Raw genomic sequence first — 20,444 nt, forward strand, 5'->3', positions numbered from 1 at the left:
CTGGAACTGACACCAAATAAATAAATCAATATCCTTTTCATCATAGGGGATTGGAATGCAAAAGTAGAAAGTCAAGAAATACTTGGAGTAACAGGAAATTTTGCTTTGGAGTTAAAAATGAAGCAAGTCAAAGTCTAACAGTTTTGTCAAGAGAACACACTGGTCATAGTGAATACCCTCTTCCACCAACACGAGATGACTCTGTACATGGACATCAGCAGATGATCAACACTGAAATTGGATAGATTATATTCTTTGCAGCCAAAGATGGAGAGACTCTATATAGTCAGTAAAAAATAAGACCTGGAGCTGACTGTGGCTAAGATCTTGAGCTCCTTATTGCAAAATTCAGGCTTAAAAAGAAAATGGAGAAAACCAATGGACAATTCAACTATGACCTAAATCAAATCCCTTATGATTATACAGTAGAGGTGATGAATAGATTCAAAAGACTAGATCTGGCTATTACATTGTACAGGAGGCAGTGATCAACACTATTCCAAAGGGGGGGTGGGCGGAAATCCAGAAGTTGAAGTGGTTATCTGAGAAGGCTTTACAAATAGTTGAGAAAAGAAGAAAGAAAAGAGAAAAAGAAAAGAAAAGAAAGAGAAGCAAAAGACAAAGACAAAGGAGAAAGGGAAAGCTATACCCAACTGAATGCAGAGTTCCAGAAAATAGCAAGAGAGAATGAGAAGGCCTTCTTAAATGAACAATGCAAAGAAGTAGAGGAAAACAATAGAATGAGAAAGACTAGAGATCTCTTCAAGAAAACTACAGCCGTCATGGGAATATTTCACAAGGGAATATTTCCCACTTCCCAAGACCTTCCACCAGGGATCTTCCCAACCCAGATGGGCATGAAAAAGGAGAGAAATAAAAAGGACTTAACAGAAGCAGAAGAAATTAAGAAGAGGTGGCAAGAATAGTATTACAGAAGAACTGTATTTAAAAGATCTTAATGACCCAGATAGCCACAGTTGTGTAGTCTTTCATCTACAGCTTAAAACTCAATGTTCAAAAAACTAAGTTCATAGCATACTGCCCCATCACTTCATGGAAAATAGTGGGGGAGGGGGAGAAGGTGGAAGTAGTGTCAGATTTTATTTTCTTGGACTCAAAATCACTGCAGACAGTGATTATAGCCATGAAATTAAATGACGCTTGCTCCTTGAAAAGAAAGTTTTGAAAAACCTAGACAACATACTAAAAGGCAGTGACATCACTTTACTGATAAGTGTCTTTATAGTCAAAGCTATGGTTTTTCCAGTAGCCATGTACAGATGTGAGAATTGGACTATGAAGAAGGATGAGTGTCAAAGTACTGATGTTTTCAAATTGTGGTGGATACACTCCTTTGGGTGTGTGCTAAGTCATTTCAGTCATGTCCAACTCTTTTCGACCCAGTGGACTGTCGTCTGCCAGGTTCCTCTGTCCATGGGATTCTCCAGGCAAGAACAATGGTGTGGGTTGCCATTTCCTCCACCAGGGGATCTTCCCAACCCAGATATTGAACCTGCATCTCTAATGTTTCCTGCATTGGCAGGCAGGTTCTTTACCACTAGTGCCACCTGGAAAGTCCGGATACACTCCTGGGAAAGACAAAAGTAGAGTATTACAATGCAGCAAGCATTTTTGTTCTCAGCTCCTTGAATAAATTAGAGTGAATAGAAAACATTAGTATCTTGTTGAAATTGATGTGAAACAGACAGTAAGGAAGATAATATCTAAAGAAAACTTCAATATGGGAAATTATAGTCTTTTCTATCTTCAAAGTGGAGAGCCTGAACAGTTTTGAAATTTCTTTTAATACAAAGTAATGTTCCTGTCATACAACTGTGAATACACTGAAAATATTACTATAGATTTTTTAAAGTATATAATATGATTCCTTTCTTATAAACAATGAGTTGCAATCAACAAGTTTTTAAAGCTCTCACTTGTATAGATTTTTTTTTAGCACATAATATTTTTCTACAATGTACAATGCCAGTTAATTCTAGGAGTACAATTAAGAATTGGAGAGATAGGAATTTTTTTCTTTTACTTGTTTACTTTAAAAGATGGAAAATCAGAGTTATGGTTTATTTTTTGCAATATTTAAAAATTATAATTCTTGAATAACTATTAATTTTAATTAAATAATCTGTAATGAGAATCCTCCTACCAATGCAGGAGACGTGAGTTTGACTCCCGGGTAGGGAAGATACCCTGCAGAAGGAAATGGTAACCCACTCCAATTATTATTACTTGGGAAATCCCATGGACAGAGGAGACTGGCAGGCTGCAGTCCATGGGGGTCACAAAGAACTGGACACGACTTAGAAACTAAACAACAACAATTTATACCAGAATGAATGAACTAGTTACCACAACTAGTACACCCAAAATGAACAAAAAATAGCTTGGTGGTATAATTAAAATGCCACCAAAGTTTATACAATAATTGTATTTTCTTTTTGCAGGAAAAAGATTAGACCACATATAATGTAACTTATTTCACAAGGTAAATAATTATAATAAATAATATGGATTAACTGAGTTTTAAAAGGTGAAATAAATAATGAATTCTTCTCATGGTCTTGTATGTTAATAAAAATTGAAAAATTTTGAAGACCCCATTTTGTCCCAAGAATTTCCTTTACAGGTATTGAATTTTTCAAAGGTTACAAAGGAAATTTTATTGATATAATAAATGCATGTTCTCATAATAACCATAAATCTAGGGTTTTGTTGGGGTTTTTTGTTTGTTAATTTAGAACAATGCCATTCCATTTCCTGTATAATGAGTCGCTTCTTTGTTGTAAACTCTCCTTAGAATTTCTTGGGAGAGGAACTGAACAGAACATTGATTTCCTATGTGAGAGAATTCTTAGAATTTAAATAAACCTATTGGTTAAACTGAAACCACAAAATTAGCATTTTACTAATCAGTAGGTTTAAATAGCTTGGAAGCAAAAGTCTGCCATCACCTTGATCATCAACCCAGCTTGCCGCTTCTTCCCAGTCTTGGGTTCAAGGTATTATGTATACATATAACAAAATTTCTATGATTTTCCTCTGTCTCATCTTTCATTCTTCACTAATACGCAGTTGTAACTTTTCTATGTGATTGCAAGTATTGGTACTTTCCTATGATATACTGTTAGCTTAAAAATATATTTCCAAATGTTGATACTATCTATCTCAGAGCTATAGGTGAAAAATTAAATACTTTTATAAAGACCAAATTGATCATTTTTAAACGAAATTCTTATATACTGAAAATGTAGATACATAACTTCAGTATAGATTTATAGTAAAATAATTTGAATCATTTTTGTCAAATTCTGTAAAAAGTTGTCATACAGAATAATTTATAATATTTTTGTTTTCATAGAAATAACATTTCTGGTAGAATATTTCAAGGCCATTTTTATTTTGTGTAATTAGGTTAATAAAATTAATTTTATAAAGGAAACGTCAATGATAGACAATTAGATATAAATGACTACTTTTATAAAGATGATTAAATTTGGATATTTGTAAGGATACAAATATATGAAAACAGTAAACTCATTTGGGGCCTATAAATATGTCTTTTTTAACAAATGCAGGTAGATTCTACAGTTTGTAAACTGAAGCAGCCTATATAAAATAATCTGTCATTAGTTTGCTGACTAAGGTATAAACAAATTTCATGTATAATCTAATTTTTCTTATGTATCTGAAACGCATTTTTCCAGCACATATAAATGTATGTATTTTGGGGTCTTGCAATTTAACGGAACTCTAGGAGTCAAACATGATATGTTTGACTTATGATTCTGTTTAATCATCTTCATACAGTCATGTCATGGATATATCAACCAGCAAAATTAAGTAATAGCTAGATCCTTTTAAAAATTTAATGAAGGTTAATAGTTTCTACATAATGCACAAACAATGTTTTTCATGAAGACTCTGAAAGAGCAGGCTAAAGGATAAAGACATTTTAAAAAATTACAGATATTAAATGTAATTTACCAGTGGGTTTTAGTTTATCAATTTTAACAAATCCAATGATCTAAGAGGAAATTTCTTTTTAATTTTTATTGTAGTATTTTAAAATTTGTAATATTTAAATATTGATGCTTCTCTATTCCTCTGACAAAACCCTACTATTACTTTCAGGATCAAATGCTTTACTTTAAAGTGTAGTAAGATATTGGTATTTCTTATCTTACATAAGCACTAAGCAAAATAATTTGAATGGTAAATATTTATATTGAAGAGCAAAATTAAAAACTAAATGAATAAAAATATTACTTTCAAGTGAAACAACTTTTATTATAATATACTCCTTTGTTGGAAAAATCAAGAATTTTTTTTCATGAATCAAATTTTATTATAAGACCTAACTATTTTATTTTCTTACATAGATCTTGACAACTATGAAACTTCTCATCCTTACCTGTCTTGTGGCTGTTGCTCTTGCCAGGCCTGTGAGTACAGTAGAGAATTTAGAAGATTCTAGATTCTTGTTTGAAGTCATCTCAAATGCAATTTGATGCAAGTCTCATCAAGTGCAAGATATTGTAGTCGTAAAGAATTTGATGGTCTCTAATTAGCTATTAAAGTGTTGATATTAAAGCTATGGTAATCCTTCACATTTTGATCATTATTATTTAGTTTATTCAAAGACTTAACTCTAAATAAAATTTCTATCTTGAAATATAAACACCTCACAATTAAAAATTTAAAAAAAAAAAGAAATAAGGTAATTAACAATACAATAAAGAGCATCAAAGAAGGTAACTAGTCTCTTTGCCTGGGTCCATTATAGGCTTAACATATTTGTAAACATATATATGTCCAATATTGTATTACCAAATATACTGCTGCTGCTGCTAAGTCACTTCAGTCATGTCCGACTCTGTGCGACACCATTGATGGCAGCCCACCAGGCTCTGCCATCCCTGGGATTCTCCAGGCAAGAACACTGGAGTAGGTTGCCATTTCCTTCTCCAATGCATGAAAGTGAAAAGTGAAAGTGAAGTCTCTCAGTCGTGTCCGACTCCTAGCAACCCCATGGACTGCCAGGCTCCTCCACCCATGGGATTTTCCAGGCAAGAGTACTGGAGTGGGTTGCCATTGCCTTCTCCAACCAAATATACTATTAAACCCTATATTCCAGTGTATCCACTTTTGGAACCTAAATCAAACCCTCGTTTGAGATGGCTCATGCCAACCAATATTTCCCAAGGTACAGAAAGTTGGGCTCATTCAGCTGATTCAAAGATCTAATAATTTGGTCCTTGTAGAAAGAAAAACTAGATAATGTAAAGTAACTTAAGTTTCTTCTCAAAAAACAAATTCAGTTATTAATGTGAAACAAAAAGTTATTCTGTTCCTTTGTGACCTCTGCTGCTAAGTCGCTTCAGTCGTGTCCGACTCTCTGCGACCCCATAGACAGCAGCCCACAAGGCTCCCCCATCCCTGGGATTCTCCAGGCAAGAACACTGGAGTGGGTTGCCATTTCCTTCTCCAATGCATGAAAGTGAGAAGGGAAAGTGAAGTCGCTCAGTCATGTCTGACTCTTAGCGACCCCATGGACTGCAGCCCACCAGGCTCCTCTGTCCATGGGATTTTCCAGGCAAGAGTACTGGAGTGGGGTGCCATTGCCTTCTCCATTGTGACCTCTAGATAATGATAAATAAATAAATAGGAATCAACTGACAAGAAAGTGATTCAAATAAGATAATAGTTTTGGATATTTGGACACTCAAACTATCAAATATAGATGAAAAAGTTTCTGAAATGCTGAGATATTCTATTGTTAAACTCCTATTTTCTAAATTGTAAATAATGAAGGATCACTAATAATCCAGCTTCTTAACCAATAGAGTTCTGTCTGTGCTAAACCCTAAGCATCAAAAGAAGGAAATATCTGACAGTAAGTTACAAAAAAAGGATCCAAGTTCTTCAGAAATGTGTCATTGGAGTAGTCCATATCTTTTCCTTTTATCAGTGAAACAGATATAGATCCCCCAGCAAACAGATTCTTTAATCCTTTTCCAAAGAAAACATCATTTTTTAATGCTAACATTTAACAAACATAAATCTTGTTCCCACAGTTAAAATGCAGATTGAGTTAAAATTTTATATAATTTAATTTATGATAAAAAATAAAATCCAGACAAACAGTATTTCAGATTATTTTTTGTCTTTTTATATACTTTTCTCCACCATATTCTAAAAACAGAAGATAATTTACTTTTCTTGATTTTTGTCAATAAATTTTTTTTCCCTCCCAGGGGAACTTGGTGTCAAATTTAGCTGTTAAAATACAAACTTCTTAAACAGCACTATTAAATGTATAGTATTACATGTGCCTTGTGATATTATTATTATTGTATTTTGAGTGCTTTTGGTTTTACAATTCTTGCAATTTTTTTTTTAACAGAAACATCCTATCAAGCACCAAGGACTCCCTCAAGTAAGTGTTCTATTCTATGTTCCAAGAACTCACTGTAAATTGTGTAACTTAAGTGATGATAAATTGCTAATATATATATTGTAGTCTCATTCCTTCCTTCTCTAGAAAACAGCCAGTTTCACATTCGCTGAGGTGTAATATCTTCAACTATTGAGCTGAATATTGATCTGCTCTCACAAACCTTTTTAGAGAAGAGGGCATTTGGACTTACATATTTATGATTAATAAAAATTTTATTATGCAAGAGCAGTAGTTAAACAGAATATGTATATGTGGTCTATTTTACTGTATTATTGATTCTTTCTATCTCTTCTCCTTGCACTCAAACATATGATTTACAACTTGATCTCAATTTACACACTGAGTATTAAATTAGATACTCTATCACACACTTTTACAAGAGTAATTAATCTTCCACCCTATCCACTGCTCAGTTCATTTTTTAATCTTTACAGAATGAGCCAGACAGCAGAGATATAAGGTTCTTTCTTTACCCCAACTAATTTCTCTTTCAGTTAGCTATGATAAATACTGAATATCTTCTTCATTTCAATTTTCATTTGTATACATTCATTTCAATTGTATCCAGATACTCAGATAGTTGATTACCCTCTCACTTCTCTGTTTTCATTACATTCCTGTTTAATTCCTCCTTTGACATTTGATAAGTATGAACTGACTAAACCTATAGGCCTGGTAAAGAAGGAACCAAATATGGTGTCTCTTTCAGATTTTAAAATAAAATCATAAAACTGAAACTAATTATCTCTTATTTTACCTAAGAAATATTTTGGTTTACCTAAATAAATGGAGAATTTGTGTTCAAATGGAAAAACATTCTCCTTTTCTGACTGTGTTTTTCACCTGTACAATTCACAATTTAATTCCTACAGGAAGTCCTCAATGAAAATTTACTCAGGTTTTTTGTGGCAGTAAGTATTATCTACTTCTTCAATGACAAATGTATTTTTCTGGAAAAATCAACTCAATTTCTATTTACAAACATTTTTTCACTTGGTCAAATATTTTCATTTACTCACCCAAGCAACCACAAAGAATATTGAAATTATATATGCAAATATTAAAAAGCTGCTTTAAATATTAATCTGTACCTATATATTTGACTCTCTGTAAAACACTTACGATGTTTTGTGCATAATCTATGTAAACTTTACAATTTCCATTCTCATTATGATGGAATGTTTTATCTCTACAATACCCTGGATGTGTTGTGTCTTCTGTAATTTCATGACTGAATTGTCAAATAGAACACAAATAGAAATTTTATTTCAAGACCAGTATTTAAAAGATTTGATAGGCAACCCAATTTAGCCTGAATGATTTTTAATATAATCTTTTTCCCTTGTAGCCTTTTCCAGAAGTGTTTGGAAAGGTAAGAAATTCTGAACAGAATATACTGCAGAATTAACAAAGCATTTTATTCTATGTTATTTATGGTGTTATGCCAATTCTTTATTGCCTTTTTGTGAAAAAATCACTTAGATTATTATTAGATTATTGAACCAGACAGAGAGATGAAGATAACTCAGAACTATGACTTAAATAAGATGAAAGATAATAATAGTCAAATTTACTGGAACAAAATTTTTTAAATATTTTTAAGCGCACAGTAATGAACTGACAGCTTAAATAAAGAAAACTTAGCAAGGAGATAATACAAGAAATAATATTGCAAAAAATATTAGTGCATTCACAAAAAGCATATTTATTTTTTAATTTGCAGCAGCAAAATGTAAGATACATTTCTTATAGATATCCATTCATTCATGTTTCTCTCTTCTTTTCTGTCCTTAAGGAGAAGGTCAATGAACTGAGCAAGGTAAGGAACATAAATGATATTTAAATTATTTTAAAGTTATCTCAAAATCATATTTTGCAACCTACAATTTATTGGTTTTGACAAAGAGAATTTTTGAGGGAAAAATTTTCGTATGAAAATAAGAAAATTTTGTTAAGGTGGTATGTCAAAAAATGCTTGTGCAGTATGAAAAACATTTTAGAAAAAAAAATTTCATGTAACATTTATACTTTTCTTGAACTTTCAAAATGACTGATGAGATCTACTGAGAATTCTGAATATTGATTTCATTGATTTAACTTTGCAACTATGAGACAAGGCATTAGTATAAATGAATGAATGGATAAAAGAATGAATTAGTGCAATTATGGACTGACAGACTATTTTCACTGATCGCCAAAACAGAAAAAATGTTTTATTGAGTACTACATGAAGCAATATATCTGCTTCAAGAATGTTTTACATAGTCACAAATGATTTTTTTACTTTCTTTAAACACAAGTTTTTGATCAAGGTTGTTTTTCAAAGTTTTAATAGCTTTGTTATTAAAAAAACATACAGGTATTTAAAAATTTACACCTTCTTAATTATTCTTCATACCTGACTAAGTAAATTTTCTTGGCAGGATATTGGGAGTGAATCAACTGAGGTAAGATTCTTTATTCTAAAACTATTAAATATAATATAAGGGAAAAAAAGAAGTAAAAAATATCCTAATCAAATATCCTTTAAGTATCCTAATCAAAATGAATGAAAATTCTCTAAGGCCAAAACTAAAACAGATATCTCTAATTCAAAGAAAAAAAGATGCAATATGTATGTTGACCAAAATTGGCTGGATAACTAAACCAACATAGTAGTTTGAGCTTAAATTCTATGGAGCGTCTCACTGCTCTCTATACTGCTATGGTCATGGAAACTGGACACAACATACTACATGGAGAAAATTCATTTTGCTTAAATATTTATACATCATTGAATCAATGCTTTGTGTACTTTTATTTATTACATAATCTTTAATCCAATGCTCTGGTTTGTCATCCAAAAGCCAAGTTAAAAAAAAAAGAAGTTAGGCTAGTTAAAGGAAAATGTAGGATATTTACAATGATTTATCAAAACATAGAAAAATCTACAGTACTTTTTATTGAACTCTAAAATGCAGATTAAAGAGAAAAATTCTTCAGTTAGCCTGGTAGGTAGGCTTTTTTTAAATTTTCCTTACCACTTCACTATTGCCACCCATTTCTATTTCCTTTGGCATCCATTTTATTTGGTAATTATCATTTTATATTGGAATGTTTGTCATGAAAAATAAAATTAATTCTCTTTTCTTTCCTAAGGATCAAGCCATGGAAGATATTAAGGTAAGATCTTTATTTTAATAAACTCTACACTTATATATCATAAATAGGATATGCTCTATGCTTTAAGAAAGCTACCCACTGCAATTGTGTGATTGAACTCCTCAAGCAGTGCTATCATACCCAAGAATGTACAATGTTGTGCCAGATAAAGTTAAAGTAAGGAGAGGAAATTTGACATTTACATGATCAGGAGAAACTTTGCTTCTTTATTAAAATCAAGAGTAAAAAGCAAAATGTGCATGAGTGTTTAAAAATGAAACAACCGCCTCAAAAAATTAAAACCTTGTTTCTGTCATCCCAGGGTAAGAGTTCACTCTCTTGTGTGTTGAGGGTGGTCTTTGGGCAGAAAGAATCTATTGCAGCAATTATGTAGGATCAGTGGGCTATGCTGTTGTTCAGTCGCTCAGTCATGCCTGACTCTGTGACCCCATTGACGAGCATGCCAGGCTTACCTGTCCTTCACCATCTCCCAGAGCTTGCTCAAACTTACGTCCATTCAGTCAGTGATGCTATCCAACCATCTCATCCTCTGACATCCCCGTCTCCTCCTGCCCTCAATCTTTCCCAGGACCAGGGTCTTTTCTAAAGGGTGGGTTCTTTGCATCAGGTGGCCAAAGTATTGGAACTTCAGCTTTAGCATCAGTTCTCCCAGTGAATATTCAGGATTGACTTCCTCTAGTGATTCCTCCACTCTTCTCCAGTAGCATGTTGGGCACCTACTGACCTGGGGAGTTCATCTTTCAGTGTCATATCTTTTAACCTTTTCATACTGTTCATGGTGGTTCCCAAGGCAAGAATGCTGAAGTGGTTTTCCATTCCATTCTCCAATGGGCTATGCTACCTAATCTCAAAACATGGGAAAATATTCATTAGCCCACAATACTTTTTACTCAACTCTCCCAAGAGATGACTATTTTGCTGCACATTAGAATCAATATCTTAGTATGTACTTGGGAACAGAAATCATATCCATATGTAAATATGAGCATCTGTGACTTAGGAAAAAAATTAAATGTTTCACAGAGTAGAACTTTTAAAAGCTCATGTAATTTTAGTTCCATTCTGAAATTGATTGTTCTATTTTAATATTTCCAATTTATTTACATCAAAATTGCCCCAAGTGTATATGGGAATATAAACTCAACCCAGGGTTTCAGGTAGCCCAGCTCAATAGGATTCTTCATTCCAGGTTTCATTTTTATCACAAAAATTCATATGCATTTGCATTCTACTCAAGAAAGTATCTGTATTTGTTTTAATAAAAAGGTTTTAAGTTACAAAGTAAGTTATTACACCCCCCTCTCCAACATATTTTAAATAAAATTGACAATCCAAAAAAAAGTAAATTTTATTGGCCCTGAATCTTTTTACACCCAATTGTTTTCACTAAAAACTAGTTAGCAACCCAGTATGAAAGTGTGTTTCAAACTGTGTTTCATAATAGTTTCCTTCTAATTCTAAAAGTCTCAGAGGCAGTAACAATGATTTTCTTTCTTTTAGCAAATGGAAGCTGAAAGCATTTCGTCAAGTGAGGTATACCATTTTTATGTTAATTCAATATCCCAATTAGAAAATGTTTATGAAAGTTTGTTGAACCATAAAGTTTACATGTCCCTTAAGGTTTCATTGCATAAGGCACTATGTATGCAGCTCTATCCTAATTTTAACATACAAGGCTGTCAACCCCAAAAATGTAAGAAAACAATTATTTGTCAGAGACAAAATTATAGATTTCTTTCTGAGCAAATAATCCTATCTGTATATCTGTGGTGTCCAGACATTATTTTTCTAATTTTTTTTTCCTTTCCAGATTTTGGTAGAACTAAATCTTGTCACTGAAAATTACAATAATGGCTATGTTCTGAATTGTGAAATTTAAACATGATATATCCTTTGTGGAACTCAATCGATTCTATGTTAAAGAGACACTGGAACCCTTTGCTATTTGTTAACCTAGAGGAGAAAAAGAGAAGGCGTACAAGGTGATGAAGTCCTTAAACTTTGGGAGCAGAACTTCATCCAATTTACAAAATAAACCCAGTTCCATTATGCGAAGTTTCTGTGAAGTCAGTTAAAAGTGAATACTTCATAATCCAACATTTTGAATAACTTCCCTGGTGAAAGTAGTGAGAAGAGAAAAGAGAACATGTACTTTGACTGTTCATCTTATCTAAATTACCCAGGAATTTGTGGCTAAAATCAGTTTACCACAGATAAGCTATGATGTGTCTGGTTAATTAGTATTTTTATCTTGAATGTAAATTAATGTCATAAAACTAACAATACATGTTTTTTATTTTTTAAGGAAATTGTTCCCAATAGTGTTGAGGTGAGATATATCTACTAAATTTAAAATATATTAACATCATCCAGGATATCTTAAAATTTAATTAAACTTTTTATTTTTTGAATTTTTTAGCAGAAGCACATTCAAAAGGATGATGTGCCCTCTGAGCGTTACCTGGGTTATCTGGTAAAATTTTATTAAAAGTTAATCAAAGACCAATGTATCAGGGAATGAGCAAGAATGTTGTATTGATAAATTATCTCTCCTTTTCAATATCTGCTAAACTTAAAGTAAGCAGTCTAACAGATTCTAGCAGTATACTGATCCCTTCTGAAAATAAAACTGACAACTTTTTTAATCCCAAATATTTAATTCATACTCTCATTTGACAAATTGTGTATTACAGTTTACTTTCAGATCTGATTAGCACAGTATTGAAATGGCACGCTATAGATTTGACCAGACTTGGGTTTGACTCTAAGCTCTACGTTTTACCAGCATGTGGTATTAGACAGTTTCCTTATCTGCTGTAAGTCTATAACCTAAGTTCCAAAGTGACAAAATAATAATAAATATTTAAAGCATATAAAGCAATTAATACAAATAAGACATAGTGCAAAGTAAAGTGAAGTCGCTCAGTCATGTCCGACTCTTTGCCACTCCATGGACTATAGCCTACCAGGCTCCTCTGTTCATGGGATTTTCCAGGCAACATTTCCTTCTGCAGCGGATTTTCCCGACCCAGGAATCGAACCCAGGCCTCTCGCACTGTAGACAGACGGTTTACCGTCTGAGCCATTTTGAATTGCAAAATAAGCCCTCGGTAAATGTGGCTAGTATCAGAAACATCATTTTTCCCTTCATCCAATATTCTGATTTAATTTGCAAAAATCAGAAAACAAATGGGGCTTCCCAGGTGGTGCTAGTGGTAAAGAATCCCTCTACCAATGCAGGAGACTCAGGCTTGATCACTGGGTTGGGAAAATCCCCTGGAGGAGGGCATGGCAACCCATTCTAGTATTCTTACCTTGAGAATTCCATGAACAAAGGAGCCTGGAGGGCTATATCCATAGGATCACAGAGAGTTGGGTACAACTGAGGTGACTAAGCACTGCACAGAAAGCAAATCTGTTTTCAATTTTCTTAGCAATTCTGATATAATATTCACTGTAATCAAAACTGCCTCAGTTCAGTTCAGTTCAGTCACTCAGTCATGTCCAACTCTTTGTGACCCCCAGGACCGCAACACACCATGACTCCCTGTCCATGACCAACACCCGAAGCTTGCTCAAGCTCATGTCCATTCAGTGATGCCATCCAACCATCTCATCCTCTGTCCTCTTCTCCTCTCCTGCCTTCAATCTTTCCCAGAATCAGATCTTTTCCAATGCATCAATTCTTCAAATCAGGTGGCCAAAGTATTGGAGTTTCAGCAAAAGTCTTTCCAGTGAATATTCAGGACTGATTTCTTTTAGGATTGACTGAATACTGATTTATATCTGACTGCATTATAATATATTTTAAGTTAAAAATAATGTAACAAAGTAGTTTTTCTAATATTAAAAAAAAAAAAAGAAGAATTAGGCTAATCCAAATTCTCTGTGGTAGAAACAACACTAAAGTAAGATTATTAGTTTCTCATTATTTACTCCTGGGAAAGGGATACTATGATAGATGGTATCCACGAAATTGACAATATTTTTTCTTTTTGAATAGGAACAGCTTCTCAGACTGAAAAAATACAAAGTACCCCAGCTGGTAATATTTTATTATAATAATACAAAATTAAGTCTACAGAATTAAAATAATTAAATGAAATTTACTTTGACTAAATTCTACATCAAATCATGTTAGAGCCTCCCAAATGATTCGTTATACTCTGGAATTTATTCTGTATTTATTTTCCCAAATTCAGTTCTGAGTGGTGATTCCGTATATATGCCTCCTTGTGAAAGCACAGATCATTGCCAAATAAACATTCCATTTAAGAAAACAGTGTAGACTCTGTAGAAGGAATCAGGGATCCCATACATTCAAATTGCTTTTGTCAAAATTTTCTAAGAAAGAATCGGCAAGTTGATTGATCTCATTGTCTCTAGACCCGTTTCCTTTATAGTTACTTTCATTTCCTGACATTGTTTTGAATATTGAATGAACAATCTCCAATTCAGTTATCCCTGAGGCTAGCTTGTGGCAAGTCCAATAAAGTGTTCATAAAGTCTCTCCTTCCCCTAATCCCTAGACTCTATAAAATTTGCTATGTTCATGAGACCTTTGACAATATTATGAAGGTTTTGTTTTGTTTAATCACAGATAAGCTATGATGTGTCTGGTTAATTAGCATTTTTATTTTGAATGTAAATTAATGTCATAAAACTAATAATACATGTTTTTTTATTTTTTAAGGAAATTGTTCCCAATAGTGCTGAGGTGAGATATATTTACTAAATTTAAAATACATTAAAATATATTAAATGCACTATAAGATGTGCATTTGAACTATGAAGTCATAAACTATCTGCTGATAGTACGGATAGATCAAAAAAGTATCCATTAGCACAATCCAGCTTCACTATTATCAATCCTTTTGAGTGTCATAGTTTTTCACTTGGGAGGCCATAAATTTTTCTTTTAGTTATGCCAAATAAGCTTGGTTAATTAGGACTTTAGGGAAAAGGACTTGTCTTAATTTAGCAAAATTACATTTTCACATTCTTATTCTGTTACAATTGTAGGAAGGAGGAAGTCAATAATGAATTTAATTTGGACCTCAGTGTCACTCTTGCTTCAGTTTCCAAGTTGCTTCTGTTGCCTTGGACTTAGAAGCCAAATAAATTTAGATATATCAGTACCCCAATCAAACTTAGCATTACTAATCTAAGAAATTACATGAATAATATATTTTAGCACCTTAGTTATGATATGATTAGGCCGTAACCTCCATAAGTGTTAGAATGATATGGTCCTGCTCTTAGTGTTCATTGTTCATAGTGTTCACTGCTCATAGTATTCATTATTATTTATTTCATAGATGGTCCCTAGCATTTAGCGTAGACCCCCAGTGAATGAAAGTGCCTAGCAAATGTCTGTGATTCACACATGAGTGAAATCAATGTACTAAAATAAAGTGATCTCTCTTTCTGAGGAAGCTATTCATGACCATATAAGATTATTAAATCTAGAATATCTTAGTATTTTCTTCAAGTGTTGTTTTTATAGTGTGTGTTCCTCTTTCTTTTTTAATAGAAATAAATATAATCCAAGGGAGAAGTTTTTCTACTACCCATATTTGATAATGTTTTATTTAAAATTTATAAAAGATAAAATGTAAACAAGTGATTAATAGTCATGAACAGAAAATATGTAGTCCTAGGGAATTGGTGGATTATTTTCCCCCAAATATGAAACTTATAGATTCTTTATCCTTCCAAATTATAGTAAGTATAACATTGAGTTGAATATTTTTTTCTAAAGTTAGAAAATGAAAGCTATTTTGCTAATTTTAAAAATTTTGGCAGAGAATACCGTTTATACTAATCTTCACAGATGATGACATATTCTTGGTAATTGTAAAATGAATGTGTTATATCAGAAGATATCTAAGTAACTTAGAACATATTTCCTTCTATTTAGGAACGACTTCACAGTATGAAAGAGGGAATCCATGCCCAACAGGTAATATTTTGCTTAATGAATTACATACTGATAATATGTTGCAAAGTTTAAATATGTTTGCTTTTAAATAGCTTCACAATTTTGAAGAGACTTCTTTCTTCTCAGGTGGTAATTTTTTACTCCCAACTTTCTGAAACAAGTTGTAGTAATCAATCTGAGAAAGGAGAACTATTTGTCATTCTTCTTTGGAATGGGAGCTGCTCTATTCTGTCCGTTCTCCCCTGACAGCAGCACCCTTTGTAATTCTAAACACTATGAAGTGTTCATTTCCATGGTTATGTTAATTTCTCTTTTAAGGTATTCCTAAATTTTATATCTTTATGTCCATGATTTTATTCTTAAATTCAATTTATATTTAGGAAATTCAAACTCATAATTATGCTCTTTCAAGCAAGCCATTTGGAGATTTATTAATACTAATTTAAACCTTTAGAAGAAACTGTCTGGAGAGATATTAAATGTTTCTGTCAAAAAACCTTTCTGATGTTCTGTTTTCCCTTCCATCTGTACAGTGTATTTATCTGTAATATATAATAGAAACTGATTCTTCCTCTGCCCTGCATTTCATTGATTCAATAGTGTTCCTGGGGCTTCTGATTTCATTTTTAAGGTGACAACCAGATACTGTGAAATATGTGCTGCTATTACAATTCTGATTCCTATCAAAAGCTATGCCAATTTCAATCACTACTGTCATTTGGTGAATCTTATGAGGATTGTGTATGTTTCGTATGTCTTAGAAGAAATAGTATCTAGATAATGCAATTGGCAAAATTATTAGTGTGAATTCCCAGATCTCTAACATGAAAAGCATTTCAAAAAGTTTGCTTCTTACATTTTTTGGTTTTATTCAGCCTTAAAAGATCACCCCTACTCTTTTTTTTCTTTCCAGAAAGAACCTATGATAGGAGTGAATCAGGTAAGTGTGTGTCTGTCTGTGTGTATTTTAATACTGCCCCAAACTATCTATTGGTAACCACTGTTTTTTAGAAGTTATTTTACTAGTTGCATCAAGAAGTAGTGCTCTGCTAGTATTTCTTAGTTGTTGACTGGTGTTGGACTCTAACATTGCTGGTTCCAGCATTGCTATGAAAGATCAGATCTAAGTTGCCAAAGGAAATGAAAGAACAATTCTATGGCCATCCCTGAGTGAAGAGAGCTTCAGGTCAACTTTTAAGTTAGAACAACCTCAATCAACTATTCATATTGTTCAAATTTGACTTTTTATTAATCTACAGTACTGTCTGGGCTTCTTGAGTTTTCAGTCTTAGATCTAATCTTATGACCTTGAGCAAACTGTGTTCTTCTCTCTAAGCCCTGCTCTTTCATTTGTGAAATTAATATGAATCTATCAATTCATTGTCTTCCAAAACTCACATATCTTGAGTTTTGCAGTGTTTTTTTGTGTGTCTTCACTTTTAAAGGTGGTAACTGCATTCAGTTCAGTTTCTTTGGTCCATTGATGATTGAGCTTACATATAGTATGCTAATTTAAAAAATAAACCATACAAAGAAAACCATGGGGTTTTATAAATATGAATCTATAAGGGATTAAACAAGATTCAAAACACAGTAGTCATCAATAAATTTTATGATAATTATTCCTTAATATGAATCATATTTCGCTCTCAATTTCTTCTAAAATTCTCTCTTCACTCATGGGCCAAAGTAAGAGAAAAGAAAAGACAATTATGTACTTTACTGAATTCTAAAGAGTACACTATCCTCACCTTTCCATGTAATTTTAAAAAAAGAGGGTAATCATTCTAATCTTAATGTGAACATTTGGTAGTAATACTTTAGTCTATTATGGCATTTAACTGGGTTGGAATCACAAAACTATTTTTCCCTCTCTCTCTTTTAAGGAACTGGCCTACTTCTACCCTGAGGTGAATTTATTTTATTTTTTATATTAACACTAATAAGAGAAAATCTCAGATATCATATTTATTATAATCATTAGGATAGGCAACCACAGCAAAACTTGAAATGCTTTCTTTGGTTTTTCTAATTCCATCAAAGAACATGTATTTTCTACCTGAATATATAAAGAATTACATTAATACACAGAAACAAATAAAAGGCCATGATAGATTAACAGAGGTACCTATTCCAAAATTTCAGAAAAGAAATAATGTTTTTGCACCAAAACCTTATAGTTATGAAGGGGCACTGGGCTAGGAATTAGAGAATTCTTTTCTCTTTATTCTTGGCATTTCTGAAATCCCTGTATTATTCTGGGACGAGGACTCTCCCTTTCTTTGAGCTCATTGTCTTCATGGAAAACTAAACTATAGAACAGAAAGGCAAAAATGACCTTCTCTAGTCCAAAAACCCATGAGTTTATACATTATATAATAATTAAATTCACACTACCACTTTCCTCTGAACTTTGATAGCTGGACCTGTGTTAGTAATGCAGGTTCTTAGAGTTCAATACTGACTATTGATCTTAAAGAAGTGATTTATTCATTACCCCTCAGGTACCCCAAGAAAAGCCCTTTCCAAAATTTCCTTACTGTGACTTACCATAGGGAAGAGTTTGATTTCTCTGTTTTCCTCACAGAGTAAACATCTCTTGTGATGCGAATAGCCATGTCTGAATTGAATGCAATGATTCATTTTCAGAGATTCAAAACTGATTTCTCATACACTGTTGCTTTTTCAATGGTCTTTCTCTCTAGCTTTTCAGACAATTCTACCAGCTGGATGCCTATCCATCTGGTGCCTGGTATTACGTTCCACTAGGCACACAATACACTGATGCCCCATCATTCTCTGACATCCCTAATCCCATTGGCTCTGAGAACAGTGGAAAGACTACTATGCCACTGTGGTGGTAAGTTCATTTAAATGACTGCATATTGTTGCCTTATCAAAGGAAATAAAAGAAAACATAATATAAAAATAGATTTAGAATAAGCATGACACATAAATGCTTAGTGTCCTATACTAGAATTTTCTGAAATGGAAAATTGATGATAACTTTCTGGTATATGGCTAATGTTAATCCATTACTCAGGAACATGTGGAGCAGTGCTATCTATTCGATAAGTGATAATCATTCTGATGAAAATAGGAAAATTTTCTCTCCAAAGTAAAAATTTAACTTTATCCTCCTTGCACTTTTGCTAATCTTTAAATGCCTTTCTTTTGATTATATCCATGATATACATTAGAATGCATTGTGGGGGATAAACTGCAGATTTTGGCATTCCTAAAGTCCCAACTTGAAATCCTGATCTTTTTTTTTTTTTTTTTTGCTTACTTGAAATAGTATAATGATGCTTGTTTTTATAACCTTGAAGGTGATTAAATATAATAATCTATTAAGCATACTGCTGGGAAAATTAGTGCTCATTTTTTGATTTAGCAAAATTTTATTACTGAATACCTTACTCACATTTTACCAATTTTTGCTCCTTCAGAAGAGTCAAGTGAATTCTGAGGGACTCCACAGTTATGGTCTTTGGTAAGTTGGAAACTGCTTGTCTAATCATTGATCCTCTTTTCATATGAGAGCTCAGTACAAAAGTACAATGTGTAGACTATAAAGTTGTTTTGCTGGTCCTCTAGTCTAGCTATATTTAAACACATTACACTTAGATAATATCAATAATTAAATTGGCTTCAACATTTTTTGTATTATAGTAATATCAAATTTAAGTAGCAATAAAACTAGCTAATTTTAATTAATATAATTTATTATATTGAAATTTTTATACAAGTATAGGAGTGTGGGTGTTACTAATTCTGGTGAACCCAACAGTGGAATCCTATTCTTTATGATCACTGAAATAGAAATACTTAATACATCACATAGTTAAATCAAGTGTTTGTCTATTAAGAAGAAAACAGATTTAAATGTCCATAGATGTGTTTTGAGTACTTCAATTTACTATATAGGAGCTTGTAGTTGTGTGTGTATGTGTATGTTCCCTTCTAGTGGTGGAAACTTCCCTTATAACAGATCAAAAGATGGAAAATAAAAGTCTGACGTACTTGGAAGTTTTTACTTTGAATTATTTTGCCATATTTTCTGTTACTGCAAAAGAAAGTGCAACCTAGTCATAAATTGCCTGTAAAACTTAAAAATCAGGAGCAGTGGGTATGTGTTAGTAACAGGAGACACATATAACTTTGTGAACTTCATCTTAAGATGAAGAGAAAATGACTATTAAAGTGTATCTTATCATAACAGTACCTTCTCCCTTCAAAACATGCAGCATAACTAACCACATATTTCTTTTTTGGTTTACAGATGGTTCTGAAAATTCCATGCTCTACATGTCTTTTCATCTATCATGTCAAACCATTCTATCCAAAGGCTTCAACTGCTGTTTTAGAATAGGGCAATCTCAAATTGAAGGCACTCTTTCTTCTTGAGTTCTCTACTGTATTTTAGATAGTGTAACATCCTTAAGTGAAATTGTCCTAACAGCTTGTTACCTAAATTCCAGTAGTATCGTGCTGGTATAAAGGCCACTGAGTCAAAGGGAATTAAAGTCTTCATTAAATTTCTGTATGGAAAATGTTTTAAAAGCCTTTGAATCACTTCTCCTGTAAGTGCCATCATATCAAATAATTGTGTGCATTAACTGAGATTTTGTCTTTCTTCTTTTCAATAAATTACATTTTAAGGCACTATTCCTATTTTTTGTCATTATTCCATTGGAAGGAATTTACACAACCTTGTGAGTTTGTGTGTATATAACATTTTGTTTTCACTAAATTTTTATGACATTTTCAACCACATTTTAATGAAAAAATTCAAATGTTCACTTCTAGCTGATCCTGGTAGATTATAAACTGAGTCTAAGATCTTTCATTTGAAGTCAACTGTTT

The 20,444-nt window shown here is 32.6% G+C and overlaps 1 protein-coding gene across 1 annotated transcript; it reads left to right on the forward strand.

The window, feature by feature from the left end:
- Positions 1 to 2,981: 2,981 nt before the first annotated feature.
- CSN1S1 (casein alpha s1) lies at positions 2,982 to 20,241 on the forward strand. Its single transcript, XM_019962869.2, has 19 exons — positions 2,982 to 3,017; positions 4,398 to 4,460; positions 6,422 to 6,454; positions 7,348 to 7,386; positions 7,824 to 7,847; positions 8,271 to 8,294; positions 8,899 to 8,922; positions 9,614 to 9,637; positions 11,138 to 11,170; positions 11,943 to 11,966; positions 12,057 to 12,110; positions 13,641 to 13,682; positions 14,331 to 14,354; positions 15,558 to 15,599; positions 16,492 to 16,518; positions 17,465 to 17,488; positions 18,284 to 18,438; positions 19,028 to 19,071; positions 19,861 to 20,241. Coding segments are annotated over exons 2-18 (645 nt in total). The 5' UTR covers positions 2,982 to 3,017; positions 4,398 to 4,409; the 3' UTR covers positions 19,029 to 19,071; positions 19,861 to 20,241.
- Positions 20,242 to 20,444: the final 203 nt, after the last annotated feature.

Source organism: Bos indicus, chromosome 6 (genome assembly GCF_029378745.1).
Source record: "Bos indicus isolate NIAB-ARS_2022 breed Sahiwal x Tharparkar chromosome 6, NIAB-ARS_B.indTharparkar_mat_pri_1.0, whole genome shotgun sequence".
NCBI classification, from domain to species: Eukaryota; Metazoa; Chordata; class Mammalia; order Artiodactyla; family Bovidae; genus Bos; species Bos indicus.